Source organism: Anguilla rostrata, chromosome 10, assembly GCF_018555375.3.
Source record: "Anguilla rostrata isolate EN2019 chromosome 10, ASM1855537v3, whole genome shotgun sequence".
Lineage (NCBI taxonomy): Eukaryota > Metazoa > Chordata > Actinopteri > Anguilliformes > Anguillidae > Anguilla > Anguilla rostrata.
The window spans coordinates 14,296,309-14,323,462 of record NC_057942.1 but is presented as its reverse complement, the minus strand read 5'-3'; the positions used below and the strand labels follow the sequence as shown (position 1 = coordinate 14,323,462).

At 52.8% G+C, this 27,154-nt stretch overlaps 1 protein-coding gene across 6 annotated transcripts in view; it reads right to left on the bottom strand.

The window, feature by feature from the left end:
* LOC135265082 (DENN domain-containing protein 1A-like) overlaps window positions 1-27,154 on the bottom strand; it is a 140,423-nt gene that overhangs the window by 12,919 nt on the left and 100,350 nt on the right. For 4 of the 6 annotated variants that reach the window (XR_010332844.1, XM_064354324.1, XM_064354327.1 and 1 more), the window contains 8 exons: window positions 15,867-15,968; window positions 15,366-15,453; window positions 14,914-14,954; window positions 14,339-14,410; window positions 13,942-13,998; window positions 12,830-12,961; window positions 7,164-7,223; window positions 385-473 (listed from right to left, as the gene is read on the bottom strand). Coding sequence is in view for 5 of the 6 variants with exons in the window: in XM_064354324.1 (XP_064210394.1) it covers window positions 385-473; window positions 7,164-7,223; window positions 12,830-12,961; window positions 13,942-13,998; window positions 14,339-14,410; window positions 14,914-14,954; window positions 15,366-15,453; window positions 15,867-15,968 (641 nt within the window). In the remaining variant the exon portion in view is untranslated. The remainder of the gene's footprint in view (window positions 1-384; window positions 474-7,163; window positions 7,224-12,829; window positions 12,962-13,941; window positions 13,999-14,338; window positions 14,411-14,913; window positions 14,955-15,365; window positions 15,454-15,866; window positions 15,969-27,154) is intronic. The other 2 variants (XM_064354325.1, XM_064354328.1) reach the window with 1 other exon arrangement.

Below are 27,154 nucleotides of genomic sequence, written 5' to 3'. Positions count from 1 at the left end.
GGAGTAAGAAAGTACAGTAATATCTGCATGTGGATGGAGTGTAGACTGTAGACTGTGTGAATTCTAGTGCGTGTGTGCAGAGAGAGAAAGGTGCATTACTTATATAATATACAGTTAATTACATAATTAGTAATAATGTAGATGCCTTTGTCCAGGGATATGTAACTGTAATAGTTTACTATGTTGACCCAGCTGGGTGTTTACCAGAACTTTTCAGTTTACTTACGTTCCAGAGCATGGCAGCTTCCCAATTTTGGATTCAAACCTAGAGTAACTTGTTGACTGTGGTAGGTGACTACAGTATATCCCACTGCTGATGGGTGGATGGATGGAGAGATGAGTGAAGAGATAAAGGACAGAGGAAGGAGTGGAGGGCGCGCTTACTGCTCGGGGCTGGAGGCGGAGGTGCGGCGGGCGTCCAGGGCGACGTTGCTGCGGGGCCTCTTCACCACCAGGGGGCGCGGGGGCCGAGCCTGCAGGGGGAAGGCCACACGGACAGGAGTGAGACGCACGGGCGCACGCGCGCTCACACACACTCAGCGAGCCTGCAGGAGCGGACGCTAGGTTTTTAACTTCCATCCAAACACCAGGTCGCTTGCGATGCCCACCCCGGACAAAGGCACCCCACAACGGAGCACAAAAGCCCCAACGGACACAGCAGAGAGAGCAGGGCCCCCGCAGGGCAAAGCCCGGAAGAAGCTCACAGCACCCGAGACACGCGCCGCGTTGAGTAACCGCAGAACGCCGCGCCGCGCGCTCTCTCTCAGGTTAGAGCCCGGCGGCAGACGGGCGCGAGCTGGCCCCGCGGCCCGGGAAAGGGAACGGGACCGACCGGTGCCAGGAGGGCATGTGGGGAATGAGTGCGAGCTCTGAGCAGAGAGAGAGAAACACTGAGGAGAACAGGAAGTCCGGAGGAACTTGCTCAGCCTAGCTAACCACACTCCACACATGCACATACAAAAACTCAAAGGAACACGATTACCTGCACATAATCTCACACACACGTGCGCACATACGCACGCACACACACACACACACACACACACACACACGCACACACACACACACACACACTTAGAAGCCTCTTTCTACTCAATGTTTACTTACAAGGGAGGTGAGCATCGCGATTCATTGCACACAGCCAAGCACAGAGGAATTCTGGCTCTCATTATGAATGGCCCCTCGCATGGAAACGCCTCCATTTTGCAATAAGCCAGCCAGTCAGAGAGCCCCCCCGCTGACACACAGGAAGGGCATTCACACGCACAGGCATGAGAGGGGTGGGGGCCAGATGACCTCTGACTGACCCCCGACCGGGAGCATGCTCAGTGAACACCTCAGGGAACGCTCTTGACCCAGTGTACAGAGCAGTAACAGGTGAACAGAGATGAGGATGCCCCTCGTGAATGCAGGCATTAAAGGGGAGAAGAGATCCTGAAAGGGAGGGGCCAGGTGGGTGGAGCAGTAAAGGGGGCGGAGCTAAACAGGTAAAGCGATGTTCAGGGCATGTTCAGAGGCGACTGGAGGGGGAAAAGGGCGGAGGTGAGACACTTTGGTTTGCGTGTATCCCTGAGCCTCATTCTGTGGTGGACAGGAAGCAGACACACAACCCACAAACAGCAGCAGGGCAGCGAGCACCGCCCACAGCCGCAGTAAGGCTTCCCCTCGCTAACTGTGTTCAGAGAAATACCTGCCTGAGATGAGGGCATGGAAACAAGCCAGGCTTGGGAGGGACCGGCGAATCCCCCACCGGTGGGCAGAGAGGGGAAGGTCACGCTCGGGCCATGTCCAGGCCGACCCCGGCCCCTCGCTGAGGGAGGGGGGGGGTTGGGGGGGGGGGGGCGCGGTGGTGGACGGGATTAAGTTTTGGTGCTGTTTGCCTGAACTTGAAACAGGGCGCAAAAAACTTGGGGAGGAAAAAGAACAACAGAGCTAATTAGGCGAGCGGAGGCGGCGAAGCACAGCCAGATGGCCGGGAGCCAACAAACAAAGACAGCGGCCTGGCAATCAGCGGGATGGATGGAGGAGACTGCTTCATTAAGGGCGGGCGAACAAAGCGGCGGGGCCGGCGGAGGGGGGGCGGAGGGGGGGGGGGAATGAAAGGCTGTTTAATTAAGCCTGAGCTGGAAGGTGATGCGTGACGCTGGCTTGTCATCGTGCCGTGAATACTTTCACCTTCTCCCCCCGCGCCGCTTCAGAGAAGAGCCCCCGGCTCGGCCCCGCCGGCCAGGCACGCCGGCAACGAGGAGTGTGTGTGTGTGTGTGAGTGTGTGTGTGTGAGAGTGTGTGTGTGTGTGTGAGTGAGTGTGTGTGTGAGAGTGTGTGTGTGTGTGTGCGTGTGTGTGTGAGAGTGTGTGTGTGTGTGTGGGGTGAGAGTCTGTGTGTGTGTGTGTGTGAGAGAGTGTGTGTGTGCGTGTGCGTGTGTGTGCGTGTGTGTGTGTGAGAGTGTGAGTGTGTGTGTGTGTGTGTGAGTGTGTGCGAGTATGTGTGTGTGTGAGTGTGTGTGCGTGCGTGTGGTGCTGTGCGTGTGGGTGGATGTGTGAGTGTGTGTGGTGTGTGTGCGGTGGTGCTGTGGGTGTGTAGTGTTGTGTGTGTCGTGTGCGTGTGCAATGTGTGTGTGTGTGTGTGTGTGTGTGTGTGTTGGGTAGGAGTCAGGGTTTGGTGCTGGGGGGGGATCTTTAGGGGCTAGGTCAGTCCACATTTCTAGAAAAGAAGGGTGGGGGGAGTGGTTCTGTGTCCTGGAGGCTTAGCATTTCACTCTCTCTCTCTCTTCCTCTCCCTCTCCCGCTCTCACAAACACACACCCACCCACATACACACACACATCACAACAACACCACACACACACACACACACACACACCCCCACACACACACACACACACACACACACACACACACACGCTGAAAAGCATAAACGACAGGGTAAACAGTCGGCGTGGGAGCCAGCGGAAGTCTGGGATTACTGGGAGGCGCGCACACCCAGCAGGAGGACTGTGGAACGCTGGGCTCCAGAGAATCCCTCCGCTGGCACAGGCACCAGAAAAACAGCTCACAGCACAGTTGCTGTCCAACCAAAGACACGCTACAGCTGTGCAACTCAGGGACTGCAGCATTACTAAACAGATACACAACAGCTGCGCAGCCAAAAGATATCTCTATTGCTACACAGAAACGGCCGACTCAGGAAGCTTAATATTAACGCACAAATACGATAAAGCTGTACTATACGATACAAGGACGATAAATATATACCCACAGCTATGCCTACAGCTGTGTTGCACAGGGACTTAATATTACCCCAGAGAGGCTGCAGGATCCCATCCCACAACAGAACGCTGCTGCCCAGACAGGCTTCCCAAGGGAGGAGCAATTTCCCTCTATGCACCGCACTGGCTCTCCAGACCCATCCGACACACAAAGGAGCGAATAAGTGCCATAAAGTAAAATAAGCACACAAACCAAAGGTTAGCCCCTGCTGTCAAGGCTGTGGGAATACTGCAAACGTACCGTACGTACCCTGGATAAGGCTGTATGCTAAGCAACTATGTGACATTAAGAGGCAATACAACCTCTGTCATCTCATTTAGGTAGAGGCGAGGGTGAGAGAGAGATAGGGAGAGATGGAGAGAGAGAGAGGAGGGGGAACTGGAAAACAAAAGCTACGCTCTTAATTTTCCGCTGGTTAATGAAACCCTGTGTGTTTTCGTTTGTTTTCGTATCCCGACACTCAGTCCCACGTTGACGTGATCGGGGATGAGGGGTGTGAGCGCGACTACACCAGACGCTTCCTGTTCCCTGCTTCCTGACACTTCCTGTTTCCTCAGCACACGGGGGGGAGGTGCTAACAAACAGGCAGGGGGAGCGCCATGCAGCATACGCACGCCTGCAATCACACTCCACACCTGCAAACCACCCCCCCCCCCCCATAAATAACCTCAGACACTGCATCTCCACAGCTTCCTCTCCAGTTTCAGTCAACATGTAGAGACGTTATCATCTCACGAAAGGCCTAACACAGTGAAAAGAGTTCCGGTACATTCTCAGGAATCACGGCACACATTGAGCGTTTTGAGAATTTTCTCTGCACAGGTACGCTGAGGAGGTGCACGGAGGAAGTGAGTTTGGCCAGAGGGACCAAAAAAGGAGGAGAATACCAGAATAACAGCACCTCCTGCTGGGTTTAGTCATGTTAATCAGTGAGGAGGTTTGGCAGGCAGTCACAGTGCAGGCCAGTGGCCACACACGCACACACACAAACCGGAAAACAGAAGATAAAACTAGAGGATTAAGGACTCCAGGAAGAGCTAGCTGTCACGGTGCGTCGGCACACACACACGCGAGCACGGGCGCGCACACACACACACCGGGGCACAGGAAACATAAACGAAGCTCTGCAGCCACAAGACTAGAGGGTTAGACTCCAGCTACAGTTAAATGTCACAGTATGCACCCACACACGCGCAGACACACACAAACCCACACACGCAGAAACACACAAACTCACACACGCAGAAACACACAGACCCACACACGCAGAAACACACAGACCCACACACGCAGAAACACACAAACCCACACACGCAGAAACACACAGACCCACACCAGCAAGAAAACACACAAACCACACACCGCAGAGAAACAACACACGACCCACACACGCAGAACACACACAAACCCACACACGCAGAAACACACAAACCCACACACGCAGAAAAACACACAGAACCCACACACGCAGAAACACACAGACCCACACACGCAGAAACACACAAACCCACACACGCAGAACACCAACCGAACACGCAAACACAGACCCACACACGCAGCAGAAAACCACACAAACCCACACACGAGAAACACACAACTCACACACCAGCAGAAACACACAGACCACACACGCAGAAACACACAAACCCACACACGCAGAAACACACAAACCCACACACGCAGAAACACACAGACCCACACACGCAGAAACACACAAACCCACACACGCAGAAACACACAAACCCACACACGCAGAAACACACAAACCCACACACACAGAAACACACAGACCCACACACGCAGAAACACACACACCCACACACGCAGAAACACCCACACCCGCACATGCAGAAACACACAGACTCACACACGCAGAAACACCCACACCCGCACACGCAGACACACACAAACCCGCACACGCAGACACACACAAACCCACACACGCAGACACACACAAACCCACACACGCAGAAATACAGACTCACACACGCAGAAACACACAAACCCACACACGCAGAAACACAAAAACTCACACACGCAGAAACACACAGACCCACACACGCAGACACACACAAACCCACACACGCAGAAACACACAAACCCACACACGCAGAAACACCCAAACCCACACACGCAGAAACACACAAACCCACACACGCAGAAACACACAAACCCACACACGCAGAAACACACACACCCACACACGCAGAAACACACAGACCCACACACGCAGAAACACACAAACCCACACACGCAGAAACACACAAACCCACACACGCAGAAACACACAGACCCACACACGCAGAAACACACAAACCCACACACGCAGAAACACCCAAACCCACACACGCAGAAACACACAAACCCACACACGCAGAAACACCCAAACCCACACACGCAGAAACACACAAACCCACACACGCAGAAACACCCAAACCCACACACGCAGAAACACACAAACCCACACATGCAGAAACACACAAACTCACACACGCAGAAACACACAGACTCACACACGCAGAAACACACAGACTCACACATGCAGAAACACACAAACCCACACACGCAGAAACACACAAACCCACACACGCAGAAACACACAAACCCACACACGCAGAAACACACAGACCCACACACGCAGAAACACACAAACCCACACACGCAGAAACACACAAACCCACACACGCAGAAACACACACACCCACACACGCAGAAACACACAAACCCACACACGCAGAAACACACAAACCCACACACGCAGAAACACAGACTCACACACGCAGACACACACAGACTCACATACGCAGACACACACAAACCCACACACGCAGACACACACAAACCCACACACGCAGACACACACAAACCCACACACGCAGACACACACAAACCCACACACGCAGAAATACAGACTCACACACGCAGAAACACACAAACCCACACACGCAGAAACACAAAAACTCACACACGCAGAAACACACAAACTCACACACGCAGAAACACACAGACCCACACACGCAGAAACACACAAACCCACACACGCAGAAACACACAAACCCACACACGCAGAAACACACAAACTCACACACGCAGAAACACACAGACTCACACACACAGAAACGCACAAACCCACACACGCAGAAACACACAGACTCACACACGCAGAAACACACAAACCCACACACGCAGAAACACATAGACCCACACACGCAGAAACACACAAACCCACACACGCAGAAACGCACAGACTCACACACGCAGAAACACACAAACCCACACACGCAGAAACACACACACCCACACACGCAGAAACACACAGACTCACACACGCAGAAACACACAGACTCACACACGCAGACACACACAGACTCACACACGCAGAAACACACAGACCCACACACGCAGAAACACACAGACCCACACACGCAGAAACACACAAACCCACACACGCAGAAACACACAAACCCACACACGCAGAAACACACAAACTCACACACGGAGAAACACACAAACTCACACACGCAGAAACGCACAAACCCACACACGCAGAAACGCAAAAACTCACACACGCAGAAACACACAGACCCACACACGCAGAAACACACAGACCCACACACGCAGAAACACACAAACCCACACACGCAGAAACACACAAACCCACACACGCAGAAACACACAGACCCACACACGCAGACACACACAAACCCACACACGCAGAAACACACAAACTCACACACGCAGAAAAGCACTCGCGCATACTGTGGTTGGTATAGTGCCTGCAGCCTCAGATTGCGTGCACAGTGTATCACTCCAGGGGGCAGATTTGGGAGGTGCGGTGATGCCCGGGTCGAGGGGCATCGGTGGTGGGGTGGGGGGGTTTGGGGGGGTACTCACGGGCCTTGCGCTGCGTTGAACCCGGGGGGGTGGGGGCCTGGGGGGTGGCACTCGTGCGGGCTGTACCAGAGACACCCATGGATCAGACCACGACACAGCGCAACAATCCACTCTCATACACACGCGCACACGCACGCACGCACGCACACACACACGCGCACACAGACACGCACGCACACACACAGCTTAGGAGCACGGATGCTTCCTCACAAACATCCACGCACATATAGACACACAACACACCAAAATTATTCATGTGAACATGTGAAAAACACAAAACAATGGTAAAACTGAATGTTCATACAAACATTAACACATAAATGTACATGAAGCAACACAGAAAAATTAAAATTATGCACCCACAAACATATACTTTATGCACAGATTCAGACATGAATGCACACACAATCACAACCACATACATACACACGAAAGTACACACACACGCTCACAGTTTCTTACACACACACACACATGCACACACACATAAAAGCACGGCTCAACATAACAGGACACACACCCGCACAGCAAAAGCTCAAACTACAAACAACGCTCTTAAACGAGATGAAAAAAGGGCGAATCAATATTCATTCATTCAAACACATGAAACAGACACGGGATTAAAGGCAAGGTTGAAAATGAAGGGGGGGGGGGGGGAAACAATGCACAATGACATTTTGGGGAGCTTAGTGAAGGATGAACAATGAACTATAAACAGCATAAAGCCATCCCCAACCATTCCCATTGTGTGGATTAACCCCTCGCGTCTACCTGCTGAGACACACAAAGAAGACGGTGCCCTGGATGGGAACAAAAGGGCTTCAGACATACTGAAACGACAGCAGGTCTCTCAAAACTCCCTCCCAGCGCCATTTATAATATACACTCCGGCGCATTCATTTATTACTCATATTTCTAAAGGCCTTTACAGACTAAGTGCCTGCCAGGTTTTGCATTTCAATGGAATGCATTAAGACAGGTTCCCCGCTCGTGCAGATGGTGGCGGTTACAGTCCAGCCCCGCGGTCGTAAATTCATTCATTCATACCTGGACGGCTGTGAAACGAAGGCCGCCAGGGTTCGGCAGGAGTCAGCGCCAGCGGTGAGCCATTGTGTCCACGCTTTCAGAACATTTAAATTTGGGGCTTTTAAGCGGCTAGGGAGCCAGACTCACTGACACTGAGGTTGGGGTCGTTGGGACCGGATAGGTCATTGCGGTATTTAGCGGATACTCCTATTCAGAGAGACTTACACAGTCTCAGTCTTTTTTTTTACATACAACCCATTCATACGGCTGTATACACTACTGAAGCAATTCAGATCAGCTACGTTGCTTAAGGGTAGAACCACAGCGCACGAACGTGACAATCGAACCCGCAACCTTGACTTTTTTTTTTCTTCTCGTTTGGAGTTTGGAGTATTTCGGAAGCCAGAAGTTCAGATACGCCATCATGCCCAGGAATCAAACCCACGGGCCGTCATGGTTCCGACACCAGTTCCTTAAGCATCGTGATACACTACTGCACTAGCTGCATGACTAGAGATCTGGAAGTGAGTGGGATTTGACGGGACTTGGCTAGACAGTATTTGTGCAATCCTGAAGCATATTTCCTAGAGTTAGGAGTACTGTAGCTGACCCAGGAAAGCTACAGGGTGTTATTTTTCCCCATTCCCCACACTGATCCGTTGAAGCAGATTAATTACACCGTTACACTGTACGCTGTTACACTGTTACTGTAGCTCTCGTCACTTGCTTTTGTTGGCTGAAACTGGTTGCTGATTTTAAAGTCAACAAAAAAGCTAGAAGACCCTGTGAGTCTTCAGGCCACCCTGACCCCAGCCTCTACTGCCGCTCTACTCCCCTCAGACACAGTTGTGAGAATCACCAGCTCGTCCGTGATAGGCCAGGACGCGGCACCGCAGAGAGCAGGAAGCGCGCGCACCGCGCGGCGTCCCGATCCACGCCTCCCTGGCTTCAGTGGAAACGTCTCTCTTCGCTAAGCGACCGCGCCGCCGTCCGCGGCTTTGTGTTGGGTCTTAATTGGTTCCGGGCGCCTTCGCGCGGCGGTGTCTCAGCACAATGCCCCGCTGCTACGACACGCCGCTGGCTTGGCGGAACATTTCCGAAAAGAGGGGGCCGGGCTGCGTCCGGAGGTGCGCGGTGCGCCCCGCGGACGGATAATGGTATCCCGCTCTCAAACATTCGGGACATTTTAATGACGGAGACGCCCCCCCCCCCACAATGGAGTCCTACGCCATTCAGAGTCGCGAGGGTGAGGCGCGGTATCCCATGACTACATAATGAACACCTCTTCTTCCCCTCCGCACGGCTGCGAGGGCGAGGCGCGGTGCTCCATGACTGCGTAACGAGGCTCTCCGCTCGCGCGGGCTGCCATGACAGCGGGCGCGCGGCGGAGAACGCGCGCTAACGAAACCGCTCGGCCCGGTAATGGGGGAAGTGAAGTGGTCCCGACGATCCGCTTCTCTGACGCGTAGCTCGCTGGCCCTTCTCGTCTCCACGGGAACCGCGAGCGGACGCGCGTGCGGGCCCCGCCGCTCGACGGCGCCGAGACGCAGGGGCCACTGAGGACCAGGCCCCGCCCCCCCGGAACTCCGTTAGCAAAGCTACACGCTACCAGCCATCGGGGAAACTCACACAAAAGATCTGCTCTGAAACAGTGAAACAAGGGCTCAGACTGAAAGGAGGTGATCTTAAAGGGTGATGCAATGACTGACATGCCCTACAACCAAGAAGTTTCTGGAAGACCTCCAGTGATATGGTCCATGGATGTGACATGCCTGACTCAAACCCAGCCCCCAACCCCAACACCAAGCCCATCAGAACTTATGGACCATTCTGCTTCTGGTGTTTATAGCCAGTGCTTGCCTATAGTAAAACACCGAATCTGATGATCACACACGCCGATGATCTGTTTCCTGGGCGTGGTCATACCTGGCATATCCCTGGCGTGACATGAGCCCAACGGTAAAAAATGAAACGGCTAGAACAAGGCTGCCCAATCCCGTTTCAGGAAATCAACCGTCCAGCAGGTTTTAATTCTAACCCTACAAAAGCCCATTCAATCTCATTCAACAGCAAGAGGTCTTGCTGAGCTGCTAATTAGTAGAATCAGGTGTGCCAAATTAGGGCTGAAATGAGAGCCGGTCGATAGGTCTCCAGGAACAGAGCTGGGCAGCCTGGTTCTAGTCTATACACTTGGCTCCTACTTTCAAGGTTCCGGTTTTGGCAACGTCGATATTAAGCGACATGCCGAAAAGCAAAGTGTACCGTCGGGACAGTAAAGATTTACTCTCCTCACTGTACTGCGCCAGGGGGCCGAGAGGAGGAACAGGAACAGGAACTCCCAGCTGCCTGGAAGCATGCTGAAAAGAGTCCCGGGGCGTTTCTCCTCAAACAGGCAACCGCGCGTGACACTCGCAGCCGGGTTTCTGACGGAGCGATGCGCACTGTGGACTCAGGTAAGAGCTCCTCCACGCCTCCGACGCGCGGCTGAGAAGCAACGGGAAGACGGGGAGGGAGGACAACGCACACCGAGGGGGAAAAGAGCTGGGGGAGACCGGAGGAGCGGGGCGGGGCGGACGGGGAGCGGAGCCGAGAAGCCTTCGGAAACGCACCCTCCCCCCCACCCCCACCCCCCGCGTTACGCCTGTCACGTAGCCCCGGAGACGAAGCAGCAGCGGCGGCGGCGGCGGGACGGCTCTCCCCCCTCTCCTCCTCCTCCTCCTCCGGCTGATTAGCGCCGTTGGCGGGAAGCGCAGCCATTGCCATCGCCATCGCCGCCGCAGCGCGCGTAGCTCCCCGCCCTAAAGGAAGCGGCGCTCCATGCAAACGCGTGTTTGTCGCTCTGACAGCACGTCTCAATTAAAAAGCTGCGCGCCAGCCTCAGCGGCCCCCTCCTCCCCGGGCCGCTGTCTGCGGGCCCACCGGCTCCCTGAGAGGAGGTCACGACCCCGAAACACACGCGCACGGGCCCCGGGAAGAGAAAGCGCGCGCGGGGGGGGGGGAACCGGCGAGGGGAGGAAGAAGAGGGGAAAGACAATGAAAAGAAAGAGGGAGAGAGCGGAGAGCCCTTTAACGCGTGACGGAGGGATAACTCCTCGAACCGCGGGGAGAGAAAAATAATAATAATAATAATAATAAAAAATACTAAAAAAAAAAAAACTGAGGACCGCTAGCCGCGTGCGGTAAGCCGGCGGTAATGACAGGGAGCCTCGGCCGCGCGGGGAAGAGCGGCAGCCATGTTGATGGAGACGATGGCGAATGAAAAAAAAAAAGGCAGGGGTTCCTGTCAGTTCCGGCTCAGGAGACGACTCGGGGAGCTGTGATTTTTTTCGGCGCGGCGCGGCGGAGCACGGCACTTCCTCCGAGCGGAGAGGGGCTTCCGAGCCGCGCCGTTCGCCCAGGAGGAGAGAGAGAGACAGGCACCGGCCGCCCGACGGCGTCTGCTCGAGTTTTTTTTTGGGGGGTGGGGGGTTGGGGGGGGGGGCGAGCTGACAGGTGAGACGACGAGGCCGCGCTCGGGCGGGCGGGCGCTGGTGTTTAATTAATCTCAGGACACTTCTCCTGGGGTGAGGGGGGGGGAAGGGGAGGAGGGGAGGTGGGACACAGATTTGGGAACTGGGAGAGACTGTGTGCAAGAAGGACCCCTTCTTGCACACAGGAAGGAAGAAGGGATGTTGTGAGTGTGTGTGTGTCTGTCTGCATGTGAATATGAATGTGTGTGTGTGTGTGTGTGTGTGTGTATGTGTGTGAATGTGAACTTGCATATGTGTGTTTATATGTATGTGTGTGTGTCTGCATGTGAATGTGTGTATGTGTGTGTGTGTGAGAATGTGAACTTTTACGTGTGTTTATGAGTATGCAAATGTGTGTGTTGAGTTTTTTGTGTTGGGTGTGTGTGTGGTGGTGGTGTGTGGTGGGGTGGGGGGGGGTGTGTGTTATTGTCTGGTGTGTGGGTGGGTGTGGAGTGTATATGATTGTGGTGGGTGGATGTGTGAGAGATCTGCCGAGTGTAGATGTTGTGGTGTGTGTGTGTTGTTGCTGTGTTGTGTGTGTGTGTGTGTGTGTAGGTGTGTGATGTGATTGATGTGTGTTATTGTATTGTGTGTGTGATGTGTGTGTGTTGTGTGTGTGTGTGTGTGTGTGTGAGTGTGTGTTTGTGCATGTGCTCGCGTTTGTGAGTGTATATGTGTGTGTGGTGTATATGTGTATGTGTGTGTGTGTGTGTCAGAGGGAGAGAGAAACAGACACCAGCGAGCAGCCAGCGGTGGGAGCTGCTCTGATTGGTGGTGTGCGCTCACACACACACTGAGCGGAGGCAGAGCTGGGAGTTGGGCTGTAATGACTTGTCACTGTCTCTCTGTGGGTTGTTATGGTGTGCAAAGCACGGGTACCGCCGCCGAGCTGCCTGACTGGCGCCAGAATAAAGTTCTCACCTGTCAGCACAGCCTTTCCCAAGCAAGTCGCCACGGCGATGCATGCACCCCCCTCCCTCTCCTCTCAGGTGCAGTGGGGCGGGGGGGCGGGGGGTATGCGGAACGGTAAGACTTTGCACATGCCCACTTTGTGAGAGCTCCCTGTAATCAGACGGTCGGGCTGCCTCGCTCGCGCTCGCAAGCCACCTAATTGGCCGAAGCTCCACCCACCTGCCCAAAGTGCACCGTGATTGGCCGCCGCTCCTCCCGAGGCCGGACCTCCTTCCTCTCGGCGGAGGGCGAGCCCGCGGCGTGCTGCTGTACGTCTTCGCCGGCTACCGCGTACCCGTTTTCGGTCATGTCCTGGGGGGAGGAAGAGGAGGGTCTGCGTTACCCAGAGCTGGTCTGGTAGACAGCAAAAAGCAGAAATGGGCCAAAGCAATAGACAAGTCATAAGGGAGAGCAAAATGGCTCCTACAGGTACAGACAGACAGATCTATCCATCAGTATATCTATGAGGCACACGAGAAATACTCAAACAAAATTAAGACACTACTTTTGCTGACCTGGATCGACATTTGGTTTCCCTTCCTGCAAAATTATCATCCACAGGCGTGTTTGGATACGCAAGCGTGGTTTAATTTACAGTGTTCCGGGTTAGTATTAAACAGGCCATGCTTCTTTTTGATAAATGGTCCATGTGCATAATGCACTAATAAGGTCTAAACCCTCAAGAGTATTTCAGTAAACCAGCAGACACAGCACGGCCTAGCTAAGAGACAGATCGCGATGTCACACATCCACTACCGTACCCCCAAGAACAAATACACAATTTAAAATTCTAAATAATACAAATAATAATAAAGCTACATGTATATGGCACCTTATAAAGTGCTTTTCAGTAAAGGGGAGTGGGGCAATTCATCTGAAATGCTGGTAATGTGTATTATGTACCTGGGTGATACACAGCAGCTATTTTGCACCAGAAAGCCCACCATACATCAGCTGAGAGATCGAGAGGCAGGGATTTATTAAGCCAATTAAATTAAGGGGGGGGGGGTGTGATTACATGGTGAGATTGAGTGGGAATTTTGCTAAGACACTGAGGAAGCACCTATTCTGAACAATAAGTGCCGTCAAACGTTTAATGAACGCAGAGAGCCAGGTCTTTGGCTTAACGTTCCAACTGAAGGATCTCCTGCAGCACAGTGTCCCAGTCGGTCTGCCCTGGGGACCGTCTATGTTTTCAAGAGAGAAGCGTGCCCCCTGCTGGGGCACTATGTCAAAGCTTCCGAAAACATTCCGTCCCACTGGATAACTTAAGAGGAGAAATGAGACGATACCTTTTGTTTTAACCGGTTCTTCACTTCCTTTATCCCCATCCTCGCGTGATCTTTTGCCTACCGTGCAACAGAAAGAGTGTACGTCTTCACATTTTTGAATTAAATATTAAACAAAAACAACTGTAAATATTTGATAATATCAAGCAAAATGGGCAACGTGTAAATATTTTGCATTGCGATACTCAAAAATAGACTGAAAAGGCATCATGTATACTTCACAGGCATATCGGTGCGTGACCAACCAACCTCTCCCATCTGCATTTCACACAACTCCAAAAAGAGAGAGGGCCAAAAACAGAGGCATTAAAACAATATCAAAACAGAAAATGGGAGACGGATAATGAACGGAAGACATCAAACATCTCACACACAAAAAGAACGCAGGACCCACACTTACAAATTTGTAGACTGTTTTCATGGCTGGGTTGGCCTTCGTCTTCACCGTGTTAAATATGGCACCGCTGCCTTTCTGCAAGTGACACAAGCTTTGGTAAATGATTTTAAAGGATACGCGCTTTGAACCATCCAGCAGTTGTAGATGAAGAGGCTATCTCCAAGAGATTGTTTTATTTGTCTTCTAGGTTCGTAGATTTGCTCTCAATGTCAATCTTTGGTTGCCACGGGGTACCAAGAAGAAATGTTTCACTTTTTTTTTTACCCACGCTAACATTCAAGGGTTTTTTATTCCGTGAATTATTTCATCCTCTCAAGAGAAATTCGGTTATGTGATATCTTACTGCAAGTTGTTCCGTTAGGACATTTCTCAGTCAAAAATCAAACGCCGATTGATCACATCTCATTGATTCCACCGCTATCCCCTCTAGGTAATATCTTTTCTGCTGTTACAGCATCATTGCTCTTCCTTCAAGTTATGCCTGCCTCGACTTGAATCTCTGGTATCAAAGACATTCGATGATAAGAGCCCGGTATCAAATAAAACATAGTTAACAAACGGAAAGCGGTTGCACCAACCTTAACTGTGGACAGCCACTGGTGATAGGTCTTGTCACTGCCTGGAGAGAAAAACCAAAGACCACGTGATAGGTTAGTTCACATGAAGACCACGTGATAGGTTAGTTCACATGAAGACCACGTTATAGGTTAGTTCACATGAAGACCACGTGATAGGTTAGTTCACACGAAGACCACGCGATAGGTTAGTTCACATGAAGACCACGTGATAGGTTAGTTCATATGAAGACCACGCGATAGGTTAGTTCACATGAAGACCACGTGACAGGTTAACACACATGAAGACCACGTGACAGGTTAACACACATGAAGACCACATGACAGGTTAACACACATGAAGTCCACGTGCTCTGTATTCAAGCCAGGTGTGCAGGCAGGCGCGTGTGATTTCATGAGAGGAAAAAGGAGATTTCAATAAGAATGTGCGTGTTATCCAGCCTGCAAACTCGTACCGGCATACTCCCCCATGTTGATCTCTTCTTCAAAGACATCGCTGAAACCCTCTCCGGAGTTTAGGAGCTCCAAACGCCCATCGATGAACTTGGGAGAGGAAAAATGGACAATAAAAAACAAGCCGTATAAAAGGGCAAATGGAGATAATGGTCTGGAAGACTTGTCTGATGCAGTGGAGACACTGTTACATTGTTGTACTTTGCTGTGTCTCTGTACTGGACCTGTCCTGGGACAGCGTATACCTTCTCAGTCTCAGTGCTGCACTCGCCCAGTCTTAGTACTTTACCTTCTAGGTTTCAGTGTTGTAACTCCATTCCAGTATATACCTGACCCTAACCCTAACCCTAACCGAGACAAACTGCTGGGCCTACCCCCACAGTTTACACCTGTCCAGTCACAGTGCTCTGCTGGTGTAATGACAGCATACACCTTACCAGTCTCAGTGCTGCACATGCTCCTCCTGCTGCACATGTACCCTCAGTGCATTAACCCTTTCCTACCTGCTTGAAGAGCTGCAGCTGGATGGCGCTCTGCAGGAACTGCCGCATTCCGCTGGATCGATGCGTCACGAAGGTCTCCTCGCTGAACGTGATTGGCTCCTCCTGAAAGCAGAGAGCGCAGGGTCACTCCGGCAAAAAAAAAAAAGCACACACCGACTCTGTTCCCCTCCATCTTTGGGAAAGATCCGGAAGGTTGCGTCTGCTGGCCGGGAGGCTGCGCTGGTTGTCGTGGTGAGGAGCTTCAGGGGTGCGGGCGCGGCGCGCTAATGCTCTGTGACACTGAGCAGACGGGGCCGTCTGTCCGCAACCTCAGGGCGCTCGGCCTTCTTGGCCTCACTGTTCACCCAGGGCTTCTCCAGGGCCTCCAACCTCCAGCTCGCTCACTCACGCGCTCACTGACACACCCCGAGCTATCCAATTAACACGACACCCAGTTTACACGCGCACAACGTCAGACGCACCGTCAGGTCTACTTAACCGCCAGAGTTGTGTCTACTCGCGGCGGGAATCAGGCACGTCGCATCAGGCAGCTGAAAGCTCACGCGGAGAGACAGAGCGATGACGTCGGCCTTCAAAGCCGGAAATTAACCAAAAGACGACATAGAGCCAAAGCGAGCAACGTTGATTTTAGGTTTCACAATCTGCATTTCCACCTCACAGAGCGGTTTCAATGCGCACAGCGGGGACCGGCTCCAGACAGGGAGCGGATGATTCCCGCCTTTTTTTTTTAAAAACACCAGAATGAGCAGACTCTCTTAAATCTTAACAAAAAAAAAACACGGTGCTTCTGATGAACTAGCAACATGCAAATCAGGCCGGGCTCAGCCTTAATGCCTTTCCACATTTTGCCCTGAATGAACAATGAACCTGCAGAGACTCCATTCCGCTGATTTATTCCTGTTATTTATTTATTTATTTGCTTATTTATTTGTTTCGGTTACACGGGTGGCAGACGGAGCAGAGCTCTCAGTGGAACTTTGCCGCGTCACCATTTTGTTAGAAGCGGGGTACGGGGGGGTGAATTGCGGCGCGCGTGCGGCTCGGCCCCGCCCCGCCCCGTCCGGCCCACCCTGGGCCTCCGTGAAGCCGGGAGCCGCTGATTGTGACAAATGACGGGCGGGGACCTCCTCCCACCGCAGAGCCAAGCGAGAGGCCCGAGACTTAGCTGAGGCAGACAAACCCTCACCGCCCCTCCAGCCCCTACACCGGCCCCCGGCCCCCAGGCCCCGGTCCCGGGAGAGGGGACGCAAGGATCCGACCCAGCGGCCCCCGAGGGGGGGGGGGGCGCGCCACCTGCAACTCATCATGTGCCTCCGCCCCTCCCCCCCGGGACCATCCCGCTCACAGTAACGCTATTCACAGGGACGCTGTCTCTCAGTGACGCGACATCACCACACAGTTTCATCACCGCGCTCTTAGGCGCAGTGTGGTACGGCTGGAGGACTGACAGGCGAATGAAGACCAGCTGCGTGTGGAACCAGAGTCTGAGTGAGCGTACGGACAACACGCTGGGAGTGCACGAGGTCAGAGGTTTTGAATGCGCGCGTTCACGTGGTCGCGCGTGCGCGAGCGTGAGCGTGCGTGCGCTCGTCAGGGCGTCCCCGTGCGCGCGCGTGCGGGCAGAAGCGCAGGTGCAGCGATCGCAGGCGGGAGCGGGCGTACCTGTGTGAGGTATTTTTACCTGCGGTCCCGGGGAGACAGCTCTCTCTGCGGAGACGAGGGGAGCTCATTAATGAGGCTAATTAGGTGTAAAGGGGGTTGAGGCTGGCATCAGCTGCTGCTTATCTGGGCTAATGATTAAGCTGTGTAATCCCTCGCTCTGAACAACAGCTGACCAGGCTCCTGGGCACAGGGGCTGCGGGCTCATAAACACAGCGCACCTGAGCACCTGACGCCGCCGGTCCCCACGCCACGCATTTCAGCGTCTCTTCCCACACACCGCACACCACACACCACACACACAGGCTACGCTCAACACAGGTCCCCACGCCACGCATTTCAGCGCCTCTTCCCACACACCGCACACACCACACACAGGCTACGCTCAACACCGGTCCCCACGCCACGCATTTCAGTATCTCTTCCACACACGCACCGCTACTACACGTCGCCCGCTTCAGCCATTCCCACGACCCCCACACACAGGCTACGCTCAACACCGGTCCCCACGCCACGCATTTCAACGTCTCTTCCCACATACCGCATGCCGCACACACACAGGCTACGCTCAACACCGGTCCCCACGCCACGCATTTCAGCGTCTCTTCCCACACACCTCACACCACACACCACACACACAGGCTACACTCAACACAGGTCCCCACGTGAGCAGTGTCTCTAACGAGACTACAGTAAAGCTGCACACCCTCTCCCTCTGAGCCCTGTTTCTGCAGCCAGCAGCAGTGATGGCGAGAGGGATAGTGAACATGATGCCATTAAGGAGAGATTAAGGCACTTGGAGATGGAATGAGTCAGTGAGAATGTGACATTACGAGTGAGTCTGTGCGAGTGAGTCAGTGAGAATGTGACATCACGAGTGAGTCAGTGAGAATGTGACATTACGAGTGAGTCGTGCTGCGTCGTGGAATTGACATTACGAGTGAGTCAGTGCGAGCATCGTGAGAGTGAGTCAGTGAGAATGTGACATTACGAGTGAGTCAGTGAGAATGTGACATTACGAGTGAGTCTCTGCGAATGAGTCAGTGAGAATGTGACATTACGAGTGAGTCAGTGCGAGTGAGTCAGTGAGAATGTGACATTACGAGTGAGTCAGTGAGAATGTGACATTACGAGTGAGTCAGTGCGAGTGAGTCAGTGAGAATGTGACATTACGAGTGAGTCAGTGAGAGTGAGTCAGTGAGAATGTGACATTACGAGTGAGTCTCTGCGCATGAGTCAGTGAGAATGTGACATTATGACTAAGGGAGGAATAATGATGCATTGAGGCAGTGAGGCTAATGAGCACACACAAACAAACACACACACACACACAAACACACACGCACACGCACACGCACACACAAACACAGACACACACACACACATGCACACACACACACAAATACACACACAAATACACACGCGCACACACACACACAAACACACACACACACACACACACAAGCACACACACACACACACACAAACACGCGCGCATCCACATCCGCATCCGCCAGCATTTCTCCAATAAAATCCTGCTCGGAGCCCTCCCTGAGCAGTGCGTTGTGGGAGCCCGGCAGTGACAGCAGTCGATAGAGGGCCAGGCGAGCAGGGGCGGCAGGATGGGGAGCCGCGGGCCATCCAGAGATGAGAGGGAGACCTATCGAAAATCGCTACCCCTCGCGCACGCTCACGTGTCCCGACATCCACTAAAGCGCAATCCGCTCCAATAAAAACGGCAAACGTATGTTACAGACTGCAACGGCCGTCAATATCTCAGCCTCAGAACCAGAAGAGCAGAGTCTAATAAGGTGAATATTATAATTCTCTCAGTGCACATTCTCGTCCAGAAAGAATTCCATTAAGTTATATATGTTTTTATCTTCTATATGTGCGGTATATGGCAAGATATTTTACCACAGCAATTTAGGTTAAGAGTCCTACCAAAGCACGTTCCAGCAGTCGCCCAGCTGGGATTTGAAACATAGCCCTCGGGGTGCAGGTTGTTTCCTCTTATCGCTATGGTTACACAGCCCCGAAAACTAGGAACCTACTATGAACACATATTAAAACAAAACTATGTATATAAAGCAGAAAAAAAATCACTGAGAAGTGTAATAAACCAGCAACGGCACTTCCTGATAAAGGCCTCTGGATGGCAGTGTTGTGCCAGTAACAGGACAACCAGACAGCTCTGATGGGAGAGGGAGAGAGAGAGAGAGGGACAGAGAGCGAGGGAGGGAGACAGACAGAGCAGGAGGGAGAGGGAGAAAGAGAGAAGAAGCAGGCAATGATGCAAGGCACCATAAGAGGACTACACTTCCACCTACAGCCGCCTCTCCTGGTCGTCTGTCGCTAATCACCCCACACGCAGCTCCATCTCTCCCCAAATCACTCACTCCGCATTCTCATTTCTGTGTGAATGCACAAAGAGGCCAGAAACAAATTCCACCTGTCAGTTTGAGTCCATTTTAATATATTAAATATGATGCGTTGACATTCGGTGAATGTATCTGAGCTCTGGCTTCTTTGCATGTGTGTGTGTGCGTCTGTTTGTTACTCCCTTGTTCTATACCTACATATTCTCGCACGCGTCTCTGTTTGTTGATACGTGCGTCCTCACATGGTTGAATATGCCTGTGTATGTGAGGCATTGTGTGTGTAAATTTGTGCGCGCTCTGAGTGTTCCACAATGCGTGCACATGTTTCAGTATCCTCGCACACGGGTGTGTGTTTGTGCGCGTGGGTCTGTCTGTCTGTCTGTCAGTCAGTTCACACACGGGCGTGTGTCCGCAGCTCTCCGCGTGTTGCCGTACGCACATCCGCGGGCGTCCGTGCGCGCCCGTGCGTCTCTCCGCGTGCTCACACGTGCGTGTGCGGGCGGGCGAGCGCGCACGTGGGAGCGCGAGCGTTCCAGACTGCTTAATTAAAGCTCTGGAGTGCGGTGGCTGGGGGCCCTCCCTAGCCGGGCACGGGCTGGCGGAGCGGGTACGGTAACAGAGCCGCGATCGCGGCGGCTGTGCTTGGCGGGCATCTGGCTGGTGAGCCGTGCCCCCAGGAAACGGCACCAGCTGATCGCAGCTGGCACAGGGTGGGGGGGGGGGGGGGGGGGGGGGGGGGGGTGGCTGTGCCAGGAAATGGCACGTCTCCCTTCCCACTCCCCTCCCACACACACACACACACACACACACACACACACACACGTCACATTACATTCCAAACACTCCACACTCCGACAGCAGCTATGTTATCTCAACCCACTTGCCTCTTAATTTAGTTAAAAAAAACAAAGTATAAAACATACCATGAAATATCGACAAATTCTTGCAAGGAAGTGCTTAATATTAATAAGATACATTTTCAATAACAACTTCCACATGTTATTTTCATACGCACAAGTGCTCTGAAGGAACGAGCCTATCCTTTTGTGTGAAGCGGAAGCAAGGTAATACTGTTTCTGTACAACCAATTCTTCTGTTGTACGCAGTATGTACACTACTGCGTGCAGTGCGGAGTGCGTGGTTATATTTACATTTATTTAGTGTAGTAATCAGCTCAGAGAAGGGCAGGCTGCCAAATTAATGAGAGAAACAGACAAACTTCAGTCAGACAAATCCACGTTCACCGTCACGATACCTTCTTGTAAGAAAAGGGTAAAAAACAACAAATAGTCGAGATTCCTTCATTTCCATATTCAAATCCTTTGTGGAATTCAATTGTGAAATCTCTTGACAATTGCACACATTCCTTTGTTTGTGTCTCTGAAACTCTTGAATCTTTGGAATTTATTGTTATTATTATTATTATTATTATTATTATATTTTTTAAAAATCCTTAACATTTAGACAAAGTCAGGTTTAGGTCCTACGGTATGTGAGAACTACTCTAATCATGGGTACAGATGACTGATCAAAAATCAATACTAACGTTACAGATGGGGACTGGCCAGAGGAAATGCTCTGTGTGTGCATGTGTGTGTGAGCGTGCTACGTGCGTGTGTGTTTGTGTGTGAGTGAACTCAGTGTGTTTGTGTGTGAGTGAACTAAGTGTGTTTGAGTGTGTATTGAATGATGATGTATGTGGTGCTTGTGTGTGTAGCTAAAGTGTGTGTTTATATTGTGTTGTGTGTGGTGTAGTGTCATGCATGTGCTGTGCGTGTCTGTGTGTGTGTTAGGTGTGTTTGTGTATGCACTGACAGTATGTGAGTGCGTGTGTGTGTACGCATACATGCATGTGCTGTGCGTGTTTGTGTGTGTGTTAGTTGTGTCTGTGTATGCACTGACAGTCTGTGAGTGTGTGTGTGTGTGTACAGAGTTTTCAGAGGCAGGTACAGAGCCCTGATAAGCTGCCAGGGAGGCTGAGCTGGGAGACGGGCCCCTCAGTGTTGATTACTGTCCAAGCCACAGACACCGCTCCGGGGGCAGGCTGTCGGGCCGGCAGGTGGGGGGGGGTGGAGGGGGGTGGTTCCGGAGACAGGCCCCGCGTGGCAGGGGAGACGGGGGCCGAGCCAAGCCGTCCGCTCTCCCGCCAGGGAAACAGGACTGGGGGGGACAATTAGGAAGCTGGGGAGCCACTCTCCGGCTCACCTGTCAGGCGCTGGGCAGGGGGGAGCGGCCTGACAAACGCGGCCTCCGTTCCCCCCGCCAACGTGAAGAAATCCCGCTAACAAACCCCGCGCGCCGCCGTCCCCCGCCGCCGGCCCGTCTCCGGCCAGCCCCCCCCCCCCCCCCCCCGCCTCTCCCTCTCCGTTAGCACGTAGCCGCCACCGAGTTACCTTGCCAAAGCTGGGCGGTGCAGAGACGCCCGAGGGCGGAGCTTAAAAAGAACAATAAAAAAAGACCGTTATCCGATGCGCTAATGACACGTGATCCCGCGATGGAAACCGCTAGCTCGGAAGACGCGTAGCTCGAGCGACGGGTTAAATGCCGACGCGTCCGTCCGCACCGTCGTCCGTAACGACGATGCCCTCGACCCTCACAGTCCGGACGCGGACTACGAGGAACACGTATATATCTCAAATGGGCCTGTTCCACCAGCAGCCATTGGACAACAGCGTCTATGTCTCGGGTTAAAGCGTAGCCTATTGAGCGCACGGTAAGGCCGTCGCTGGGGTAGATTCGACCAGAAAAAGACCGTTTCACGCGGAGCGGATGTGGCCTTCAGCCGATCGTGATCCCTGGTTGTGCGTTCTCTAGGTAAGAGAGAAGCAAACTGAGAGAGGAAACTTCCGGCTTCGCGTAAGCGTCCACGCCAAAACGAGCGCGGCGAGCCGAATCTCCGCTAAGCCAATCGTTTGGGTCTGATATGGCGTTTAAATGTAGCGAGCGTATCGCAGGGCCGGGCTTACTGACGTCTGTGCTAATCCATTTAATTTTCTGGTAAGGGGGAGAAAGAAAGTGTTCACATGAATGAGCCGGCTTTTTTAATCTGGCTCTAATGTTGATTATTTAAAGATGGAAAGAGTTATGAAGGCAGACAGATCACTGGGCAGTCCACCCCCGCCCCACCCCATCCCCCCCCCCCACCCCACGTCCCCCCCACTGCCACCGCTGCCCAATGGCCCTGGACCTTCAGGGACAGCGTGCAGAGCAGGAGACGAGCCCGCGTCCATCAGACTGCTCAGTTCACCACGTCTCACTTCTCAAACAGACAAAACATGCACGTCACCAACCCTATTCCTTTTCATTGTATTGTAGAGAATTTTGAGCACGGAAAATCTGAAAGACAAAGATTACAGCAAAATGTTTGTAAAGCTTACATAGGATGCATGATATAAAACATGCACATCCAGACACGCATGCACACACACACACACGCAAGCACACACTCACACACACCGACAGACACGCACACACAAACGCATGCACATACGCTTGCACATACATACACACACACTCACGCATGCACAGACAAACACACACATATACGCACACACGTACGCATGCACGTACACACAAACACACACACATATAAGCACACACGCATGCATGCACAAACGCACGCACACACACATACACAGACGCACGCACACACACGCACACACACACACACACACACACACACACGCACACACACACTCACACACACACACACATCACAACACGCACACATCACACGCACACACACACGCCACACACACACCACACACACACACACACACCACACACGCACACCACGCACGCACACACACACACGCACACACACACACACACACACACACACACACACACACACACACACACACACGCACACACACGCACACACACACACACACACGCACACGCAGAGGTCCCTCCCCCCGGCGAGATGGGAGCTCATCCTCCTGCATTGTTCTCTATCAGTGTACGAGGCTCATTCCTGTAATTAGCTGTCAGCGCGGGGCCGACAGCAGCTTAGCGCTGTCCGCTCAAATCAGGCTAATGAAACGCAATCCGCTCAAACGTCCAGGACGCGCATCCGCAGCGCCGCGGCGCGGAGCGGAGCGGGGAGGGGCCGGGGACGGGTTGCGCCGGGAAACCTCCCCGTCTACCCGCGCGGCGTCCAAACCCAAGGTCCTTAATCCGCTAATTCAGCATATTTTGACGGCCAATTAATGGCAGCGGAGTCGCGGCGATGGCGGCGGCAGGGGAGGGGGAGGGGGAGGGGGCGGGGAACGCAGCAGGGCGAGGGCCTGACGAACCCCATCCTGGATCTGGCATGGGGCAAAGGGTGAGGACACACGCTCCACCCCCAGTCTCCACTCTCAAAAAGGACCCCCTGACCCCAACTATAATCTCCAAAATCACCAGAATTCATGGAAACCCAGCAACACCCAGAACCAACTTCCCAAAAATAGATTAACTGTACCAGGAACTACCCTGCAGTCACTTACTGAAGAATAGCACAGCACTCCAGTCTGTGAACAGACCCCCCCGCCCCCCAGGAAAAAAGAGAACACAGCCTTCCATCAGAAGTGCACTGCAGAAGCAAAAATAAAGCAGGGCAGTGACAGAAGACAGGGAGTGCTGGACTGATCTGCACCCACTCCCTAAATCCAGATATCACTGAGGACTGACAAGTGACAAGCCACTCCCTAAATCCAGATATCACTGAGGACTGACAAGTGACAAGCTACTCCCTAAATCCTGATATCACTGAAGAGTGACAAGTGACAAGCCACTCCCTAAATCCTGATATCACAGAGGAGTGACAAGTGACAAGCCACTCCCTAAATCCTAATATCACTGAGAACTGACAAGTGACAAGCCACTTCCTAAATACTGATATCACCAATGACTGACAAATGACAAGCCACTCCCTAAATCCTGATATCACAGAGGAGTGACAAGTGACAAGCCACTCCCTAAATCTTGATATCACAGAGGACTGAGACAATCTACACACTCTCAATTCTGATCCGCGAGCCATGCAGTCGACAGAAAAGCAATGTCCCCTCGCTGCGAGTTACTCAACTCCACTCCCACCACACGCCATGTTTTCATGCCTCCTTGGTTACGGAGACGGGTTCGGAGTGTTCGCTAATTCGCATCAGCAGAGCTCTCCCCGCCCGCTGCGCAATATTCCCCCCCAACCCCCACCCCCCTCCCCACCGCGGCCCCTCTCGTCCCCCCCACAGCGCATTAAAAACAATCTGCAGCCAGCGTCTCGGGCCCCGCCCGCCCGCTGACCCGTGCTCAGATGCCCGGGCCCCGGCCGCGGGACCAGGCCCCGGGGCCCTCCCCAACACCGACGGCCCCTTCACGTGCGAACACTCGTTCACTTCAATTAAAACGGCCATCTGAATATTCAAACGCTATCCGCTAACGACGTCCCCGCGCCGCGCGCCGCGGCCGCGTCGGGGGTCATCCCCGTTAGACAGCGCTCGGGGGAAACGAGCGCTGCGCGGAGAAGCACAGGAAACGGCAAAACCGGGCGTTATCTCTGTGTCATTCGTTTCTATTTTTATCTTCTTTTAGATAGCCGATTCCTCGTCCTTGGGAAAAATACGGGGTAGACTGTGACTCACTCGCGCTGAAATTAAAAACCAATCCCTGCATTTTGTTTCGTTTCAGTTGCACGTTTGTAATAAACAGATTTTTTTTTTTGAAAACAAATGTGAAAAAAGCTTTTTTGCAAATAAAGTGTTTGCGGGAAGCAAAAACCAGACATGTGGTAGTACTCAGTGATTGCATTGCATGCTTGCGCACCCCAACACAGTCAGTAAAATGCCAGTACAACCGCATACAACACACACACACAAAAAAACAAACAAATAACATGCCAAAAAAAACAACAAACACAGAAAAACAACAAACAAACACAAAAACATCCAAACAAACAACAAACAAAGCAAGAGCGCAAACACTAAAGACAGCAAAGAGCGTAAACTACAGAACAGGTACACCGGCCCGGCGTCCCAAGTCATACACGAGCGCCCGACCCAACCCGAGGAGTTTGGGAAGGTCCTGTACGGGAGCGCACGCCTGGCTGGAGCACACCGGGGGAGCGTGAGCGTAACGCGGCGCGACCGCGTCGTGCCTTCATTAAGCGCCGCCGCACGGCTATCCCAGGGCGCGTCTCCGACCGCTCCCGCACGCTACCGAAAGGACACCGCAGACCCCTGCGCGGAGAAGCCAATACGCGCCTTTTATGTGTGTGCGCACATGTTTGTGTACATTATATATTTATATATATATATATGTTTGTTTGCGTATCGAAGCGACGCAGCACGGACTCTGTAGCGACACGTTACGGTGCGCAGCCCCCTCATTATTCAGAGGTGGCCGGTGTGATATTGTAGTTGTTTCATTCCCATCACCGGCAGCCGGACCACCTGGCCAGACATCAAACGCTAAATGGCCGCGGTCCCACAAGGCCCCAGATTAGATCATTACTTTACAAATCGGAGCCGAGCCCGCGCTGGCCACCGCGCAGACCGGGGGGGCCGGAGGGAAGGCGGCCTAATTACCTGGCCTGAGCGCGCTCAGTCCGTACCTGCGGGCTGTTTCGAAAGGGGCGGGGCGCGACGGAACCTGGCGCGGCCGCTAACGGGGGTGACTATCCGCGCGCCCGCGGACGAGAGCAGCAATGACGGGTCGGTCTGGTTTTCTGATATGTTGCCTTGGTTTCTTTGTCTTTGGACAGGTCGACAGTAGTTGAGCTGTGCATTTATGCGTAATATTTTTAATTACTGTACGTTTCTTACTCCCAAGGGCAAGGGCATTGCTTTAGTTTGAATATTGGGGGGGTGGGGGGGGTGGGTTGAAAAGCATAGACCCCGAGAACTGCAACCCTGTAGTTGGGTCCAGGGACATGCCATACCTCACACTAGAGACATCATACTTCTGCATTTACTGAAACAAAAACATCGGCCTGAATTCAATTAGCATTTTCCCTCACTTTTCATTCACAATTCAATGAAAGTGTCCATTTTCCTTTTTACTCATTTTTTTCACCAAACTACGTGGGTAAAGATAAAAAGTTCAGAAGATAAAAAGTTAAAATGTGGACTGAATTCAGGATAAAAGGCTATTTTAGGCAAGTAGCCAGTGAACTGGGAGTGCTTCGTTCATTTTATGTCACCAAGGCAAAACAGGGAAAGACGCTAGGACTAGGCGATGTGCGCTGTGAGATTGGATCAAGCCTTGCTT